Source organism: Lepidochelys olivacea, assembly GCF_965140295.1.
Source record: "Lepidochelys olivacea isolate rLepOli2 genome assembly, chromosome: 4".
NCBI lineage: Eukaryota > Metazoa > Chordata > Testudines > Cheloniidae > Lepidochelys > Lepidochelys olivacea.
This window is the reverse complement of record NC_140414.1, coordinates 16,285,167-16,305,713: the sequence shown is the minus strand read 5'-3', so window position 1 is coordinate 16,305,713 and position 20,547 is coordinate 16,285,167. Positions and strand designations below refer to the sequence as shown.

The 20,547-nt window shown below is 52.8% G+C and overlaps 1 protein-coding gene across 5 annotated transcripts in view; it reads left to right on the top strand.

Annotated features, from left to right (window-relative positions):
• Window positions 1-20,547, top strand: part of RBPMS (RNA binding protein, mRNA processing factor) — a 139,403-nt gene that overhangs the window by 114,055 nt on the left and 4,801 nt on the right. For all 5 annotated transcript variants that reach the window (XM_084627010.1, XM_084627011.1, XM_084627008.1 and 2 more), the window contains 2 exons: window positions 5,924-5,993; window positions 19,802-19,907. In XM_084627010.1, coding sequence (XP_084483136.1) covers window positions 5,924-5,993; window positions 19,802-19,847 — 116 coding nt within the window. In that variant the 3' untranslated portion in view covers window positions 19,848-19,907. The remainder of the gene's footprint in view (window positions 1-5,923; window positions 5,994-19,801; window positions 19,908-20,547) is intronic.

Below are 20,547 nucleotides of genomic sequence, written 5' to 3'. Positions count from 1 at the left end.
AAAGGCTCAGTATGAGCAGATGCAGCTCCACTCAGTCCAGTAACATTGTGGCTGCATTTGGCCCTGGGAGCGTGCCTGCACTGAAGGCTAATTCAGCAAGAGAGCTACCTACGTAACTAGCTCTGTACTCGCAAAAAGAAAAGGAGTACGTGTGGCATCTTAGAGACCAACCAATTTATTATGGTCCTGCTTGTGCCAGAGGCAGGCCACACAGAGGTGGGGCTTCATGGTCCCTACCAGAGTCAGAGCCCACCTGGATTAACAATGAGCTGTAGTTAAAAGGATACTGTCAGCTCCTTTCAGCCTACATTTAACCTACCTTCCAAACAACACAGCCCACCTGGCAAGGCCAGGCTGATAGCACGTTCATAGGGAAAGGGGGTCCCTGCAGAGCCCCAGAAACTGAAGCTGCTGATGCCCAGAGCACACGGAGAGCAGCAGCACAAATGCCCCTGCTGTGCCCCTCGGCCGAGTCATCCAGCCAGGGTGCGTTACCTAGCCCACAGCATCCAGACATCCGAATAGCTACCAAGTGTTCCTGGATTACCCTCACAATGCTCCTGGCAGCTAGGGACCCTTATTACCCCATTTACAGACCTGGTTGGGTGAATGGCACCAGGATTTCTACAGGGGTACAAAAATCACGGTGTGAGGAAACTGGGGAGGTAGAGACTGGAGCCAGGGGAAGTGCTGTGCAGCACAGAGTAAGTGTATTCCTGGACCCGGTGGCTGGCCCTCGCTCCAGTGAAAGATGGGAAATGGCAATAAGACCAAAAGTGAAAGAAGAGTAGGCAGGCGCCCACAGGTCGGTAGGGAAGGTCCTGGAGCCAGGAACGCGCGTGGCTAGGAGGAACTTCCTTTGCTTACTAGGCCTTCTTGTTCCATCTGCCTCGAAATGGGGCCTGTGAGCGTTCCAGACGGCTCGGCCCCTAGTTCCACTCAGTGGTTGTATGGCTGCTGTTCAAGAGCTGGGTATTATTAGCTGCTGGTTTGGTCCCCCCCCGTAGGGCCGGCGCTCACAGGTTTATCACGGCTCTCGTGCTTCTGGGTTGTTTGCACCCGTCGATGAATACAGGATGGAAGGTGCCCACACGGGAAGTGTCCCTGATTCCAAATGGCCGCCAACTGCCATGCCAGCGAATGGGCCTAACGCTGACATGATGGGCACCATGTCCCTACAGTCTGCGTGGGTAAGGGAGGCTGCCCTTGAGAAAGATATCTGCCACCTCCCATGGTTTCCAATGAGATTGAAGCCGGGCCCACAGGTAATGTGGCTGTCACTGCATGTTTCAGGGGGCTGGACCGGGCACAGGGACTGTGAGGAGCAGCAGAGACCCTGTGATGGGGAGCGCGGGGGGGGGATCAGGAGTGTGATTTAGAGGTTGCAGGGGCATGCGGGTGCAGGGAGAGGCAGAGGACAGTGATGGAGTGGGAGATGGAGGGGATCCAGTGGCAGTGCCCACAGCCCAGGGCGAGTGTTGGGTACGGGTAGCAGCCAGGGGAAGGACTGCCAACTGGCAAAGGGGTCGTAGGATTCTCTCACAGGATTTCAGCACCTGCCGGAGGAGCTGTTGCTGTGACACGAGAAGCGCCTCTGATCCTGTGTTTTTCGAGGCTGGCAGAGCTCTGTGCGAGAGCCTCGGGCCTGAGGACACAGACCGGCCCTGCCACTAAGCCCTGCCTACATTTATGATGCTAGAGCAGAGAGAGGGTGCCGGGGTAGTGGGAGGGAGGGAGTCAGGGAGGTGGTGCTGCTGGGTCGGAGGGAGGGGAGTGAAGGCAGTAATAGGAAATGGCTGGCAGTTCCCCTATGTTAGGGGTGAGGAGAGGGTGAGGGGAGTTAAAAAGTCAAAAGATGGACTAAGAAGTCTGGCTTGCTGATTTTAAAAACATCTCCTGCTGTGTGGGGGCCAATCATGATTTATAGGAATTTGACTCACGATTTTGGCAATACTGTGTCTGTAGGCAGGAGTGAGCCTGCTGTGCGAGGCACGGCACATACACAGACCTAAGCGTTGGCAACTGTCTCTGTTCACATGATTTTACTTAAGCAAGTAGAACTAACTCTTCAGTGCTTGTATTCAGGGCTGATCTCCTCCACCGAGCCCTGTGGCCTGGGGGCTGGCTGCGAGGGCTGCCAGGCACATTCATGGCACGGAAGCAGCCATTGGTAGAATTCTTGGTGCCCTCCAGGCTCCACGCATACAGGCATGGGCCCGGGCACTGTGTCTGCCACAGCAAGCAGCTTCTCTCAGCCGCTCTGCTCTCAGTGGGGTTGATTTAGGCTGCAGGCTCTTGAGTATGGCACCAGTTCTGCTCCTCTCTTTCTCCACACCAGCAGTCTGGATCCAGACCTGGACTGTGGCCAAGGGGCTAAGGTGTGGCTGATCCCAGTGCCTTGGGTCCAGACTGGGTCACACTTCAAATAGCCAAGGGTATTGCTGATGAGGCTCTTACAGCCTGCAGTGATGCTCATTGCCTGCTTTGAGCACGAGGGCTTTCACAGTTCCTGCTACCTGGACATCCTGCTCATTTGGTTCCCATGTCAACACAACGGCATCCGGGCCCGCTACATGATAAGCCCAGCCTGGCAGAACTGTCGGCAAAAGAGCTCTTGCTCCTTCTCACATCTCTAGCACCAGGGACAGACTCTGCACTAGTCTGCGCAGCGGGCCACACCCGGCTAGTCCCTTAAATCAAGGGCTTCACAACCTCTCTGATCCACAGTTAGCAGCCTACCATCTGGAGAGCAATCCGCCTGCTACACAGACACCTCTGTCCGCTGGCTACCCGCAGACGCGGCCCCACCGGCCTTTGTCCACCTGCTACACGCAGATGCTGCCCTGTGAGCCTCACCCCCTGCTACACACAGACACTGCAAAAGCAACTACAAACAGTAACCGCGAGCGTTAACTATTTTGACGTCCGCGGGACCAGGTAGCTTGCATCCAACAGATTAGTTTAGAAAGTATTGGCAGGCGTGATCTCCGAAACGTTGCTATTCCTGTTTAACAAACCTCAGAATCTGGGAAAGTTCCAGAGGGCTGGAAAATAGCTAATTTCAGAAAGGTCACTACAGGCCAGTTACCCGGACATCGATCAGTAAATAATTAAAGGCTTGCAGCATAATTAATAACCAGCATGGTTTTATGGAAAACAGGTATTGTCAGGCAAACTTGATATTGGATGAGATAACAAGGTCAGCTGAGAAAAGTAACTGTATTGAGATAACATGCTTAAAACAGGATGAGTTTCAATACAGTCAAATGTGCTCGGGGTGGGCGCAGCGCCCCGTGGCCCCCCGCCTCGAAGCCGGACCCACGGCTGGCCACAGCGCGGTGTCGGAACCGGTAGGCACTAGCCCGCCTCAGCTGGGCAGCACCGCCGAGGGGACTTTTCACATCCCAGTCGGCGGTGCTGCCCAGAGTGACCCAGTGCCTGAAATGCCGTCGCGACCCGAATTTTGAAAACCGGGGCCGCTCTCGTCTGTGCCATGCAGGAGGTCAGACCAAATGGTCTGTCCCATCTGGCCTTATAACCTATGACTCTGATACATTCCTCTCTATCAAAGCTGCCAGCCACAGGGATTAGGAATAAAATACTTTGTCTGGCAGAGAAAGTTTCCCTCCTTAATTTTCAGGCCAGTGGTTATTAGGATACTCCAGAGTTCTTACCCAAAGTAGTTTTTCCAGGCCATCTTCATCAGGAGAACAAGCTCAGAGCTTCCTCAGCAAGATCCATGGCTTTCACCTATACAGAAATAGTCAATGCATCCCATGAGGCGAGCAGTCTCCTGACATCTCTACATCCCTCCACCAAACACTGCAGAGCAGAGGTAGTGCCAGATGCTGCACTTGGCCACCAGCTTCTGTCCCATTCTCCCTCAGTGTCTCCTTCCCTTCTGGCTCCACTGACATGCTGTGGATACAAACCAAAATCTGATAACAGCCCCTCCACCCCGAGAGCGCCAAGGGGCCAGCAGCAGTACCTGAACAATGAAATATCAAAAGGTATATTTAAAAATGAGTGTGCAAAAGCGTGGCACATAATTTGTCCATGTAATTACTGCGATTGCATATCCCAATGATCAGTTAGACATTTAACTGCCTATTTGCACATACAAATTATTTGTGCACAATTGTGCTTTCAGGTCCGACATTTCAGGACTCATTAACAGCATCCTCACTGGTTATTAATGAAATAAGCTGATGACATCATAATGGATGCATCGAACAATGATCTCCACGTGCAAGGATCCATGAAACTCCCACTTGTTTCAATTCACATGAGTTTGAGCCCCTGCATTGCGCAATGAATTTCTGGCTTCAAATGAACCCAAAACTTAGTCAAAATCATCAGGTTTCGCCCAACTTCAAATGGCTACAATGAGAATCTTCCAAGTTTTGCATGTCAAAGGGCCCAACTACCCTGGAATGAAACTCAGAGCCAGGAGAGCTGGGGTTGGTTTCAAGCTTCATACTCTCCCCCCACCCCCCACCAGTCCTGCCCAACTCTTCCCTCCCTGAGCCCCTGTCCCCACTGGCGGTCGGAGTGGGCTCTTTTCTTGCCTTTCCGTTCTGCCTTGCTCACATTCAGGCACAAAAGGCATCAGTGGGAAATAGTATGTTTCCATATAGCTGGACAAGGCCGCTCAGCGGCCAAGTGAAAATGGTCCCATTTCACTCTGATGGTTGCGGTTGGACATGTTCCATGCATCCTGGCCTGGGACAGAGAGAGCTGGTACGCAATGAAGCACCTGCAGGACAGAGAGAAAGGGTTTCAAGGCCTGCTTCTGCCACCCCCACGCTGATTAGCACCTTATACAACAGCAGGCCGAGTGACATCGGAGCAGCTCCTCCCCCATGTCAAGGGGAGTCACTCGGCAGAGTCAGGCCCTAATGCAGACCTTGCATTTCACACCCTATTTGTGGGAGCAAAAGCAACTTTTCAGGCCGACCCTGACAGAGTGCCTTCTCCAGAGCCGCGTTCTCAGGGTGCGGTCCCTCCTTCTGCAGCTGTCCCTTTAATAGTGTTGGGTGCTGCACGTGCCGCTGGAAAGAAGCTGTGTCCCCTCAGCACGCAGGCAGTACTGCTTTCCTACACCCATCTACTGGTGCAGCAAAGGAGGGAGAAGCCATCCTTTCAGCAGCGGAGGATACGCTACGATCTTAGCGACGTCTCTGTTGCGTAACAACAGCCCCGCAAGCTCGCCGTCACGTGTGCGTGCTAGAACGCGGTCCTGCGCTGAGTCAAAACGGCACCTCCTCCTTTCCCAGCAGCGCTGCCCACTCTGCAGAGCCAGGGTCCCAGCTGCTAGCGCTCGCCGCTGAAAGAAGCGTTCCCTGCTTTCAGTCCCCCTTGCCCTGCAGAAGGAACAGCCAGGCGCGAATGAGCGCCTCTTTGTGCAGCAGGAAAGGCGCTGTCCATGGAGCGCCAGCGAGTTACTGCTCGGCAAACCTGGCCAACGCCAGGCCCTGGCTTTTATAGGCAGAAAAAACAGTTGTTGTGGCACAGATGGGCCATGGAGCTGTTACAGCATGTTGGGGGGGAGGGGGCGCGAGAACCGAGAACCCCAGCTCTAAGCCACAGCTCCAACTTCGGGTGCGCAGCTCCGGCACAGATCTGCCCCACATCCAGCCCCACAGGTGTGCTCTGGCAGGGGGCCACGAACACTGGCCTCGGCCCTCCTGTTGAATCCGTTGTGCACCGCCACAGGGTTGCAAGGGGAAATGCACGGGTGACAAAATGTTGGGTCTGCAGCTCTAAACTGCCCAGAACTAGAAGGGGGTGGTGTTTGAAGCAGGGGTTTGGGCCAGGCCTGTTTGGCACTTAGGATGAGACCCAGGATGTGGTTTGTGCAGGAGTTGAAGGCGTGTGATGCACCCTAGCTCATGTTTCACTTCCGCCGCTCTTGTCTTTTCAGATGCGCTGGCTCCCTCCCTCAGAGGCTGCTTCTCAGGGCTGGAAGTCCCGTCAGTTCTGCTGAATACTGTGTAAGTGGATGGCTCCGCGTGGGCTTCACTTCCCTAGCACCAGCTGGAGGCAATGGCTCCTTCCAACCGTCACTGCGGGCAGGCGAGGAAGGGGATGTCCTGCCATAGCAGAATTCACGTCGCGGCCCCCGGCTCTGGTTGGAGTCTGTAGGTCTGGGAGGAACGGCGGTATCTCCTAACGCATCCCCAGTCCCTACAGTCCTCTCCCTTGCTGTCACTGTCTGATAAAGTGATTCAGTGCCCGCAGATGGCATTAGGGGTGGGTGACGGAGCCCAGGGCTCCAAAACTGCAGTTGAAGGAAGTCACTGGACAGTGCTGTTGGAGTGGCTGTGATGCCATTCATTCAGTACGAGGCTCCCCCCCGGAGCAGAGCCAGGAGGGGACACCGCTGGCTGCAAGGGAGGGTGCAGCACATGGAAAGACAAGCTGTGTGTGTGTGTGTGTAGGCAAAAGGGCGGGCATTCTGCTCTGTGGGACACGGGGAGCCCACGAAGCAGAACCACATCAAAGGGCCAGACAGGGAGAAAATGCCCTAGCTCTGTAGCTTGGAAGGCCAGGAGGAGGCTGCAGGTCTTGTCTGACCTGCATAGCCTAAGCTGTATCCTTCACTCAGGGCGCCTCCCTGTGGGTGCCCTAGAGCAGATCGTTCAGAACGCTCACACGTGCTCAACGAACACCTGTGTTTTCTAAACATTGACTGTGAATCTCTCTCCTTCGGGTGCATGTTTAGCCGAACAGAGAGCTAGCGGGCTCTGCTGCTGGAGTGACTGGTTTAGCCTCCGTCAGGCAAAGATGGCGAACATTTTCGTTCACCATTGCTGTGTGTTTCTATCACACACCCTGGAGAACAGGGCCCCAGGTGAACTAACTAAACCCAACAGGCAGGTCTTAGCTCCGTCATTCCCAGCCTGGCTTTGTCAGAGCCCCAGGCTAATAGCTGGGTGGCTGGGTACCCTGACCCCACAGCCCTTGTGCCCCATGCCTAGAGCCCCTCTATCATCCCCTGGCAGACTTACCCTGCCTCTCCCTATGTCTGGCCTGGCCATGCTCTTTCCTGTCCCTTGTTTTCTCTCCACCTTCTCCCTTTGCACCTTGTTTTCTCTTTCTAGTCTTATCCCCCCGTCATTCCTTGCTCTCCCTGCAGCCCATGGGGTCAGGACCCAGGCTATGGTGGCAGAGCAGACACACAGAGCTGGGGCCTGGCACCCTATGGGCACAAGCTGACCCAGGCCCAGCTGTACTGGGCCCCCTGGAGCAGGGAGGGGAGAGGATTGCAGACACTGCCCACAACTCTGGCCACAGCAGCATGTTTGTGCTGGAGAGTCAGCATGGATTCAGGATCATGCCCAGACACCACTGCTCATCTCCTCGGCCCTGTGCCCCACGGTGCCATGCTGGCAAGGCTGTATTGGGAGCACGCTCTCATAGCTGGCCGCAGTGGGCATGCACCTTCAAAGAGATGTGACGTTAACATATGTCTCACACTGGCAGTCAGCTTCGCGGAGCGTGGCCTGGAGGTGACTAGCAAGGGCTGCCAGGGAAGGCTGGAGAACATAACCCAGGGTTTGGGTGGCTCAGTGCCATGGCTCCGGCTTGTGCGCTCATCCCCAAGCGTTCCTCGTTCACAGGCTCATTGTAGGCACCACGTTCCCTATGCGCCACACAAAGCTGGGGTCCCCACCATCACATTCCTTGTTGAGAGCCGTCTACCTCAGCACTGCAGGAGCCCACAGCTGAGGTCAGAGAGAGGCCTGTGTGCTTGCAGGGCAGGGGTCTTGTAGCACTCGGTGCTCCTGGCCTGAGTTGTCTCTCTTGCTGCGGGGACCTTGTGCCCACGGTAGGCCCTGGCACGCTGAGGGGTGCCCCACGTGCTGCTGCCCTTGTCTATTGCTGACATTTGTGGGTGGTCCCTCATGCAGTTGTATGTGGGGGAGAATCTCCCTGCCAGTGGCCCGGCACTGGCCGATGGCAGTGCAAAGCCGAGAGCAGTCTATCTGAAACACCCAGGCTACCAAGCATGCCCCACTCCAGACGGCAGGTCTGTCAGTGCCCGTGGAGCTTCTAGCTACTCACCAGTGTCCATAGGGAGTAAATGGCACGAGGAAACTGCCTTTTACCAGCTTCATCACGTTGGGGTATCCTGGTGCCCACTGGTGGGACATGCTGTGGTCTGACTGATGCCCTCGCAGTGACTGTGCCAATCCTCAGCGCATCCTCATTGTCCAGCTGATTACCATCTCAGCAATACTGTTTCTTACTAGACTTGAAAGTGCCTGTAATCTGCGCCCCCTCTCAAAACCATCTCTGCTAAGAAACCATGGGATAGACTTCATTTAGAGAGAGACAACCCTAATAAGCGGATATTTTCTCAGCTGAAAGAATGACTCAGTCACCCTGCCACTGAATGTTCTGCAGGGGTACAGTCAAAGCTGTAACCCAGACTCATTCAGAATGGCACTGAACTACTCAGTAAATCTTCCAGCAGCATGGCCTCTAGTCACCCGTAGACAACATTCACCACACGTCTGAAGATCCTTGTGTGCATACACAGAGAGGTGGGATCACCTCTGCTTATGACATTAGTGAGACCATTAATAGTTACTGTGTCCCACGCTGATGTCTCACATGGCAAAAAGGATGCTAATCAACTGGAGAGGGTTCAGAAAAGAGCTATAGGGATGATGTGCAGTCTGGAAAACCTGCCTTCAGAGAAATACTAAAGCAGCTCAGGCTTCAAGAGAAGGTTGAGAAGTGACTATGACAGCCTGCAAGCCACCTGTATAGGGAGGGGCTTTCTGAGAGCAGAGGACTCTAACCTACAGACCAAGGCAGAACGAGATCCAACAGGTGGAAGTCGAAGCTTAACAGTTTGGACTGGAAATAAGGTGCAAATGTTTAACAGGAATGGTGATTAACTGCTGTAACAAACTACCAAGGGACGGGGTGGATTCTCCATCGCTTGACATCTGTCTCTCTGGACTCTCTCTTTCTAAAATATATGCTCTGGCTCAAACTAAGTTATGGGTTGGATGCAGAGATCGCTGTGTGAGGTTCTCTGGCCTGTGTTAGATGGGGAGGTCAGGCTAGATGATCACAATGGTCCCCTTCAGGCTTTAAAATCTGAATCTAAAAGTGCATACAGAATACAGCTTGCAAAGATTCTCCACAAAGACGAAAGCAAGGAGGCTCCATTCTCTCTGAAATGCACAGATCCTTCCTTACTCTTTACAACATGCATGTCCAAATACAACAAAAGTGTCTTATTAAAAGTTAATGAAAACTCCCTTGGCAGCAGATCAGGCCAGGGTCCATAAATGAAAAACACATGTAGTTACTGAGCACAGATTACAACAGCACAGGGGAGAATTTATTTTATTATACAAATATACTCTTTTGATGCAATCAGTGTTGGAAGAGAAGTTAGAGAAGATACAGTCTGTAAATATTGCAGCCATTTGTGGATAAATAAACTGTGGATATTAAAACAAAAAGTAAAACCGCTAGGCCAGTAGCAGCGCTAGGCCCTAATGCATCTACCAGACTGTTCCCAGGCTTTGCCCACTTTCACAGCACATCAGTCTAAGCTCCTTGTGATTCTTGACATGCAGCTCAGATAAAAGGGTTCAGCAGGCTTCCCACCATACACACGCCGAGGTCACCCACCACTGGTAGCTCCTGGAGTCTGGGCGTACTGTCCCTCCCAGTGATACTGTCTACGGCCAGACAGCCTCCCCCTTTCCCTCACACTCCCCACTAGCTGTGCATTTTACATGTAAAGCTCAATAAACGTGACTGTCACAAATAAAACTCAGGGGATACATTTCTTAAGGGAGATCAGCAAATGCTACCACATCTGGCTAGCTCTGATGTTGTATGTAATGTCCCACTGAGCACCTTCATATGCCCTCAGTGAGAGATTAGTGCCTAGCAAAGGGGCCAGGTTGGCAGGGCTAGGCTGTACATCCTCCACTCAGCCACAGCTCTTCACTAGCCGCAAGCACATTCGGCCCCATCACCGGGCTCCAAGCCTCTTCTGAGGCCCTGCTCTCCCACTCCGATCTGTGCAAGCAGGCCAGAGCCTAGCCCCCTGTGCGCTCAAGCTGTGCCACCTGACCTGAACCCAGCAGGAGGACCTGACTACGAGTGTTGGGCCCGCGTTGGGGCAGGTGGGAAAACAACTGGATCCTCCGGGGCTGCGGTCAGGTTGGCTCTCCGCGTCCTGCCTGGGTGTTGGCGTGGCGGTGGCTGCTGGCCCCGCTCCTGCCGGCTGCCACCACCTCACTATGCTGTGCAGTGAGCGTGCCAAGAAGTCACAGCACCGCTCGCTCCACGGCACACAGAGTCAGCATGGGGCAGCGGCTGTCAGGAGCCGGGCACACAGCTGCAGCCACCACCATGCCAGCCGCACGGGCAGGAAGTGGTGCTGATACTCACTCAGGTTCAGGGGGAAGTGTTGGGTCAGAAAATGATTCAAGCCTCTCGGGCTGGGGCTTGGGTCTGGGTTGGGTTCACATCAGGCTTAGAAAGTAGACCTGAGCAGACCTCTGCTCTGAGGCTGAGGGGAGCAGCAGCAACGGGAAGTCATCCTGACACAGATGGGCTCGGGCCAGTTAGGGCAAGATTTTTTGCAAGCAGCTCGTGCCTTTCAGTGCCCAACTTGAGAGCCCTCAGAAGGGCCTGATCTCCAAGGCTGGATCTGGCCGGCAGTGCTGCAGACTTGTGCCCGGGCACCTGAAAAACAAACACCACAAGCTGCCACAAATTGGACCCCAGACTCACGAGTCGCGTTAGAAAATCTTGGCTTTAATTTCTAAACCTAAGGGTATGTTTTCACGGCAGCTGGGAGTAGTCATCCCAGCACGGGGAGACCAACATGAGCCAGCTCTGCTCAAGCCAGTGCGTTAAAACCGACAGGTCACGGCTCGGGCTAGCCACCCTGACTATGTGCCCACGGGTCAGGTGGGATTGTGCTCGGGCGGCTAACCCAGGCTGCTGCCACACTGCTACTTCTCGTGCACTGCCTCCAGCAGACTTAGCACAAGTCTGTCCATCCGCACTGGGAAACACCCGCGCAGTGGCTGTGTGGACGTACCCTAAGATAAACAAATACGTAGAAGAGACCCCAGCACCAGCCAGGTGGGCCACCTCAGAGAGACTCCAGTGCCTCAGAGGGACCTGAGTGCCAACCAGGTGGGCCACCTCAGAGAGACCCAGGTGCCTAAGACAGACCTCCATGCCAGCAAGATACACTGCCTCAGAGAGACCCCAGCACCAACTAGGCGTGCCACCCCAGAGAGACCCCAGTGCCTTGGAGAGACCTGAGTGCCAGCTGGGCATGCTGCCTCAGAGAAATCATAGTGCCTTGGAGAGACCCTGGCACCTAAGACAGACCTCAGCACCACCAAGGTGCACTGCCTCAGAGAGACCCGAGCACCAGCCAGGCATTCCACCTTGGAAAGACCCCAGCACCTCCAAGAGAGCCCAGTGCCTCGTACAAACCCCGGTGCCAGCCCGGCACACCGTCTCGGAGAGAGCCCAGCGCCCCGTACAGACCCCGCGGCCAGCCCGGCACACCGTCTCGGACAGACCCCGCGGCCAGCCCGGCACACCATCTCGGAGAGAGCCCAGCGCCCCGTACAGACCCCGCGGCCAGCCCGGCACACCGTCTCGGAGAGAGCCCAGCGCCTCGGACAGACCCCAGTGCCAGCCCGGCACACCGTCTCGGAGAGAGCCCAGCGCCCCGTACAGACCCCACGGCCAGCCCGGCACACCGTCTCGGAGAAAGCCCAGCACCCCGTACAGACCCCGCGGCCAGCCCAGCACACCGTCTCGGAGAGAGCCCAGCGCCCCGTACAGACCCCGCGGCCAGCCCGGCACACCGTCTCGGAGAGAGCCCAGCGCCCCGTACAGACCCCGCGGCCAGCCCGGCACACCGTCTCGGAGAGAGCCCAGCGCCCCGTACAGACCCCGCGGCCAGCCCGGCACACCGTCTCGGAGAGAGCCCAGCGCCCCGTACAGACCCCGCGGCCAGCCCGGCACACCGTCTCGGAGAGAGCCCAGCGCCCCGTACAGACCCCGCGGCCAGCCCGGCACACCGTCTCGGAGAGAGCCCAGCGCCCCGTACAGACCCCGCGGCCAGCCCAGCACACCGTCTCCCTGACTGGCAGGGAGAAAGCCTGCATCCCCAGGGATTCATAGATCTGAGACCAGAAAGCACCATTCTGATCATCTAGTCTGACCTCCTGTGTAACTCAGGCCAGAGGACTTCCCCACAGTATCTCCTAGAGCAGATCTTTCAGAAAAATATCCCATCCGGATTTTAAAATGGTCACCGATGGAGAATCCACCACGATCCCTGGTAAATTGTTCCAGTGGCTAATTACTCACTTACACCTTGTTTCCAGCCTGAATTGGTCTAGCTGCAACTTCCAGTCATTGGATCGGGTTATCCGTTTCTCTGCTAGACTGAAGAGCCTGCTGTTAAATATTTGTTCCCCACGGAGATACTGATCGCTCAGAGGCTGTCGTGCCCCTCCTTAACGTTGCTGCTCTGCTTGCAAATGGCACATGTTCAGGGCCTAGCTGGCCCCCATGTCTCTGTTCTATGTAGGACACCACGTGCTCTTGGTACCCTGGCAACAAGCGCTCAGATCCTGATCACATTGTCTTGTCAAACCTGTTCAGTTGGACTCCCCTTTGCCCAGCCTCCCATACGTAGGGGTGTGCCCTGGTGTTCCTCCCCACCAGCTGGAAAGAGACCAGCATCCAGGCCCAGGTTAGATTTCTTTCCCTTTCTTCAGTGCTCTGCTTATTGTCTTTGCAAACCAGAAAGGAACGTGTGCAAAAAGCAACACAAACAACAGTTTGGCTCGGGGTTCAGGCTAGTCCTCTGGCAGCTACCAGATAGGGCCCTCTCTGGCTCCACACAGGGTCTGCCCGCTAGCCTGCAGCCTCTTACTCTGGTTACCGTCTCCTCTCTCCTGGTTTCCCCCCTTTATATTGTCCAGCTGAGAGCATGAGCTAATCATGCAGTGCTGATCAGATGCATTAGCTGATTCTCTGCACCTGCCTGCTGGGCTTCTCTCTGGGGCAGGGTCAGCTGCTCTCTGTTCCCCCCGCCCCTCCCCAGGACTTAAAGGGGCAGGTTGCGCTATTACATGCCTCCCCACCCCCCCCAACCCCCAAGAGTGGTGCCCGCAGTGCCTCCTTCCCATGAAAATTGTCTGCATTCACGTGTCTGGCTCCGGACCGGTAGTGACCTGTAAATGCATACAGTTGCAGGGCTAGGTGCCGTTGTATCTGTCTTGGGGTTTGTCTTGCACATAGCATGGTCAGTGATAAGGATGAAATTTGCTCCAAGCAAATGGTACCTCAGGTCCTCAATAGTCCACTCTATCACCAGGCGTTCCTTTTCAAATCACTGCATAGTTTTGGTCCCAGGGCAGGAACTTTCTCCTCAGACGTAACATGGGGGTTCCCCATCCTCAAGGATAGCCCCAACCCCCATTCGGAGGTATCAGTCTGCAGGATGAAGTCCCTAGTAAAGTCCGGGCTACGTGGCACTGGTTTGCTGCAAAGGATTCACTTGATATCCCCAAATGCATCTGCACATGCAGGAGCCCAAGGCTCCTTCTGTGGTGCCTTGTTGTGCAGAAGGTTCGTTAAAGGGACGGTGGTATAAATCGACAATAGTATCCAGCTAGCCCCAGAAAAGATTTTACTTGTCACTTAGTGGCAGAGATTGGCGGGTCTACAAGAGCCTTTACCTTGTCTACCAGCAGCTTGATTCTCCCATTCCCCCAGGGTATCTCAGGTATTTTGTATCTGCATATCCGATCCAACATTTCATGGGGTTGGCAGTGAAGCCCACTTCTCTGAAGGACTAGAGCACCACTCTGACCCACTGGAGATGTTCTGCCCAGATACTTATATAAATCACTTCATCATCCAGGTTGGCCACAGCATATACCCAGTGAGGTAGGAGTAGCTTATCCATAAGTCTTGGAAATGTCGCTGAGCCCCCATGGAGACCAAACGGAAGGGTTTGGAATTGATAGAGGTCATAAGGTGTGGCAAGTGCAGTCAGCTAGTAAGGGCCAGAATTGTTATATATTAGGCCTGCCCCAGTTCATCTCGCATCTCATCAATCCTAAGCATACGATACACATCAAATTTAGAACTTCATTTATTTTGTGGAAGTCAATACAAAACTGAATACTGGGGGTCAGTAGGCCTCAGCCACCTGCTCAAAGGTCTCTAGGAAGGACTCCAGGTCACCCTCTGGTCCCATCTTAGTGTGAGGGATCCTCTTCCCACCCTGGCAGCCTGCACCAACCTGTAGAGTGGGAGGGTCCCAAGCCAATGTTCTGAGCACGAATTGCTGATGACCCTCTTGATGCTTCTGCGGGAACTACGGCTGCTGCTGTGGCAGTCAGGCACTCTGGTGGCCACTGCTTTCCTTTCCACGTCACAGAAGCAGTAAGACCCCTACTTTTCCCCGGGCCATGGAAAGCCACGCCCGCATTCTCCATTACGTGTACCCTGGTGGCTCTAGTCACCAGCTGGAAATAGACAATCAGACAGGCCCAGGTTCATTTTCTGTCCCTGTCTTTGGGGCTCTGTTTATTGTCTTCACAAACAAGATAGACAAGTGTGCAAAAAGCAACACAAACAACCATCTGGGGTGGGGGGGGGGGTTCAGACTGGGGTCTTCTGGCAGCTACCAGGTGGGGCCCTCTCTGACCCCACAGGGCACCTACACAGGTTTGATTGGTCTGCCTGCAGTGATTACCAGCTCTGCTCTCCTGGTTTTCCCCCTTTATATTGGCCAGCTGAGAGTGGGGACCAATCATGTGGTGCTGGTCAGCAGCTTCCCAGCATCTGTCTGCTGGGCTTCATGCTAGGGCAGGGTCAGCTCTCCCCAGCCCTCTCCCTTTGGGCTATTAAAGGAGCAGATAGCCCTCTTGCAATGGGCAACAAGCCACTTCTTGCCCATCCAGTTCAGTATTTAGAGCCATCAGCACCATTTCAGGTTGGCCTTTTGTTCCTGGGTGCTAATCCCCTAGACCCTGGGGAAAGAGAACATAGGTTTCATTCCCCTCCCAGCAGCGTACAACGCAGGAGCAATCCAAGGCAGTTACAATACAATGGACTCGTGAGTCCCCTCCTGACTCAACCCCAGTGTGACCACAATGCAGCATCGCGCCCCTCCCATTGGGCCGGGCCCTGCACAATACAGACTAAGAAGCAGTCTGTGCCCCGAAGCGCTTACAAGCCAGCCAGCCTAGACAGCCATAGTGGGGACAGACGGACAGACAGCCAAAATCCCAACGGCGCATCTTGCGAGGTGCTTTTTAACCAGATTGCTCCAGACCCACCTACCCCGCCCCATCGTCCATCTGCCCCTTCCAAAAAACCCTCCCAGCCCACCCCATAGAAACAAGAGCCAAACGGGAGGAGCCTGTTCCTCTGTCCCAGTCTCACCCACTCGCTAACAGTAACCAGGTCAGAGTCCCACTCCCCTGCCTCCCACCCCACTAACAACTTATAAGATGACGACAAGAAAAATTCCCACCAGTGAAAAATCAAAGCTCCCCAGCTGGACAGACTGCAGAACAGCTGGCTGGGGAGGTGCTGCGAAAGGGGGTTGCTTACTGTTTGAGGGAGTGCTCCCCACTCCAAGCCACCAATCCCACGCACGCCCCCACCCATCCACATGGTTAGCTTGACTCTTCCCAGGCCCTCACAGCTAGCTTGAGGCCCCAGAACAGATCAAAACCAGCCTTGCTGGAAATAGCCACACTTGGAAAAGGACCATGTCTCTTAGCTGATACCTTAATTTATGGCTGTTGCCTTTAAGCCTCCACATCTTGGTCCTGTCTTTTTAGGAAAGGACATGATGTCCAGTGGCTATTTCCATGCCTGCGTATTAGAAAGCGATGCATGAAGAATCTGGTTTGAATGTTTGGGGAACAGCTTTTTTTCCAAAATAAGGATTGCTCCAACATCACTAATGGAGACGTACACAACGCCGTATTTGGGCATGGTGTATTATTAGGTCCCTCGCGGCTCTCTGGCTGCTGCAGCCACACGACCTGGCCCAGAAAAGAGCAGCCCCTGCACCTTGCTGTAAGGGCCCCCCCAGCACCTGGGGATCCGCACAGCTTGTCGTCTGAAACGAGACACCCACATTTCTCTCCAGAACAGAGTGGGCGCGGCGCTTGGGCAGGAGAATGGCTCCCCCCGCGAGGTTCTCGGCAGGACGGGGTCCTGTCTCCATCAGAGTTCTGCGGGGAGAGCGGCGTTCTGCTCCCAGCTCTTTTCCAGACTTTCTGTGCCACCCTGTAGGAATCCCTGAAAGTCTGCGAGGCGGGGCAATGTTCCCCCTGCAGCAGAGACAGCCTAATTCATTTACGGGCTCAGTCATGCTGTCATTATTGGGGCTGCTCAGGGCCAGGCACGCCAAACCCCTACGGTGCCCATAGCATGCTGGGTGGACTGCAACTCAGAGGCCAGCCTTGTAGGTGCTTCAGCAGCTGGGCCTTGTAGGCGCTAGCCCTGGTGGATCCCACTAACCACTCGTAGGGCTACAGGAGAGGGTGTTTATTAGGGCTGGCAGAAAAGGAGAAGGCTGCAGATGCCCTAGGTACAGGGGCGACACTTACAGTTCAAAGTGAGCAGTAGCAGTAAATGTTCGGACTGCCCAGTCGAGAGTCAGGCCTAGTGCAGTCTGTCTCGTGCTTCTCGCTGCACTGCCCCAAGAGCAGCCTGCCAGGGAGACAACGACTTGGGCAGCTCCACTTGTCTCTCTCTGGCACTCCTTCCAAGTGGGAACAGGGGAGTGGGATGTGCCTCTGTGTCCCAGGCACACAGGGTCACTGTCGCTCCTCCCTGGCTCAGACTGCGCCGGGTGCCTCCTGATTTGCACCTCAATTGTGTGGTCACTGACTGTTTCTGGGGAGCGGCTGCCTGAGCTTTGCACGTCACTTTGGTAAAGTCCTGGGACCGCGACAGTTCTGGGCAGGGATCTGCGGCAGCTGGGCTTACTGCTCTGTTTGATTTGTTCTGCCCAGTGACTCATTTTAGTTACTGCTCTAGTATGTTGCACATCTAGTATGTGATGATTGGCTCCTGGGGTCAGGGTGTTGGGATTGGTGAACCCGGGACTGGTGATGCTGGGAGCGCTAGCATGCTGGCATCACTCCCCTACACTGCGCAGCGGTAGAGTTAAAACTGCGGGCGTGGCCGGCCGGTGTGTGCACAGACAGGAAGGGAAAGGGGAAATGTGCAGACAAGCCCAAACTACATGCCCAAAAAATCACAATCCCACAGTAGAGGAAGAAAATGATATTGGTTAAAGAACTGACCTGGTTTAGAGGGGAAGTGAAGGCAGCTGTAAAAAATAAAAATACATAACAATGGAAGGAAGGGGAAGCTGATAGTAATGAATATAAAGCAGAAACTAGGAATTGTAAAAAAATGATAAGGGAAGCAAAGGGACCCAAAAAGGAATCATGGCCAGCAGAATTAAGGACAATAAGGCGGAGGTTTTTAAGTATATTAGGAACAAAAAGAATTCTAGTCTATTACTAGATCAAAACAGAATTATCAATAAAAATGCATAAAAAGCAGAAGTTCAATAAATATTTCTGTTTTGTATTGGTGAAAAACAGACAGTCAAATCATGTGATAATTACTATTATCATTAATAACGAATTAAAGGAGGGTAATATAATTAATGCCAATCAATAAGGATGTAAGGAAACTAGATCCTCTCAAACTGATGGATATCTTTTTTTGATGAGATTACAAATTTGTTTGATTAAGATAATAGTGTTGATTGATCTTCTTAGACAGAAGTACGGCTTTTCACTTGATACAGCAGGACATTTTGATTAAAAAGCTAGAATATAAACTTAATGTGGCTCACATTAAAGGGATTAAAACCTGGTTGATAGGCCTCAAAATGTAATTGTAAACAGTGAATCATCATCAAGTGGGTGTGTTTCTTGTGAGGTGCTGCAGGGATCAGTTCTTGGCCCTATACTTTTTAACATTTTTATCAATGACCTGGAAGAAAACATAAAATCATCACTGATAAAGTTTGCAGGCAACACATAAATTGGAGGATTGGTTAAAAACAAAGAGGTCAGAGCACGGAATCAGAATGATCTAGATCGCTTGGTAAACTGGGTGCAAGCAAACAATATGCATTTTATATGGCTAAATCTAAATGTTCACATCTAGGAACAAAGAATGGGGGCCATACTTACAGGATGGGGGACTCTATGCTGGGGAGCAGGGACTTGGACAAAGATGTGAGGAGCATGGGGGACAATCAGCTAAACATCAGCTCTCAGTGTGACACTGTGGCCAAAAAAGCTCGTGTGATCTTGGGATACGTATACAAAGGAATCTCAAGTAGAGGTAGAGAGGTTATTTTACCTCTGTATTTGGCACTAGTCTGACCGCTGCTGGATACTGTGTAAGGTTCTGGTGCCCACAGTTCAAGAAGGATGTTGATAAATCTGAGAAGGGCCAGAGAAGAGTTGCAAGAATAATTAAAGGATCAGAAAACACACCTTGATTCACAGAGCTCAATCTATTTATTTTAACAAAGAGAAGGTGAAGGGGTGACTTGATCACAGTCTATAGGTATTTACATGGGGAACAAATATTTAATAATGGGCTCCTCGAGTCTATCAGAGAAAGATATAACATGATCCAATGGCTGGAAGTTGAAGCTTGGCAAATTTAGACTGGAAATAAGGTGTAAATTTTTAATAGCAAGGGTAATTAACCATTTTAACAGTTTACCAAGGTTGTGGTGGATTCTCCATCACTGGCAATTTTAAACGAAGATGGGATGTTTTTCTAACATATCTGCTCTAGGAATTATTTGGATCTGCTCTAGGACAGTCTGTGGTCCATGTTTTCCAGGAGGTCAGGCTAGATGATCACAATGGCCCTTCTAGCCTTGGAATCTGCAGATCTATGAGCAAGCCTGAGCACATTTGGGGTGTCTGTCAGGCCCACTCACACTCCCTGCTGAAGAGACTCTTAAAAATAGCGGCCGGGGACAGAAAATCATGAGGGTTGTAATACTGGACATTCTCGTTAAAGATGCTCTACTTAAAACTTGATTTTTTTTTTATTACATTAGTCAGTTTTTGTTAAAAAGTCAACATGCCCGTGTTATCTTGAACACCTGTCTCTTGTACTTTGGAATGAGCAGTCTCCAAGTAATCCCAACCAGGCCTGTAGCATCAAAGGCCAGACACGGAGGCCGACACCCCTACCTCCCATCTCCCAACCTTCCCCGATGCAGATGTTTGCTGTGTTTAATCCACCAGCTAAGGAAGTCCAGTGGAGAGTTAGGAACTGAACAGGGAGTTTATGAAGCATAAAAGTAATGCAGCTGTAACTGCACAAACAGCAAAGAGAATTGTAGTTCTAGCTACTTTCACACACAGTCCCCAGTCCCCCACAAACCTCTTCAGCAGGATATGAGGCCAAACGCCTGACATTGCTATCACAGCAACCTCCCAGGTCATCCATGAAGGCATGAGGCCACTTCCAGCAACTTCAGCCTTTCCTGGGGCCGTGCACCCAGCCCCTTGCTCCTCTGAAACAGACGTGATCACCTCCATTATTGACAACTTGGAAACAGTCAGTGTTGCATGAATGGCAGCAAGTTCTCTGTTATTTGGTACTCCTCCTCTTGGATTTCCAGACCTCAGTGTCAATTCAGAAACACACATGGTTCCTGTGGAGTTTCTGACTGTACCCTGTCTTTTTTATGTCACAGGTATCAGGTGTGTGATGGTGGCTACAATCAGTCTTGTGGGTATTAATGGAGCCTTTGAAGGTGGCTACTGGTTTCTCATGCCCTCCTGCAAAACTACAGTGTGCTGGTAAGTTAGAGGCAACTGTCAAACCACACACTGCTTTGGGGATGAAACCCTCCTGGCAGCAAATGAGCAGGATCAGCTTCTTCACCCCCTAAGCTGCAGTGGGGCGTACAGTCATAATGTGGGAGAATTATTGTCTCAGACCTGAGTGAGGATGCAGTGTCCAGTGCAGTGAATCATGGGACTGGCACTTCACCCTGCTCCTGCATCTGTGTGGCAAATGGCACAGATGCAGTCGCAGGGGCACGTAGAGAAGAATACATTCATTAGCCCACATGCTGGGCCGTCACCTGTCTGCCATGCAAAGCACTTTGCAGCTGTACAGGAAGGATGGGCGTCACCTAAATCAAAATAGAACCAGACTGCTGGCATGTAAAATTTAAAAGGTGGTACAGGACATTTTAAACTAGGGCCTGGGGGAGAGGAGCACAAAGTTCAGACAGAGAGATCCCTTAGGGGAGGATCTATTAACGGGGATTCTCTATAGCCTAATAAAGCAGAGAGGATAGAAGTTGATAAAGTCTCAGAAGCCACTGAAGAGAAACAGTCATTTGAAAAAGAAATCCTATTCAATTACATCACATGACAACTAAACAGTGACACATTTTATAAGTGCTTGTATATACATGCTAGAAATCTATAT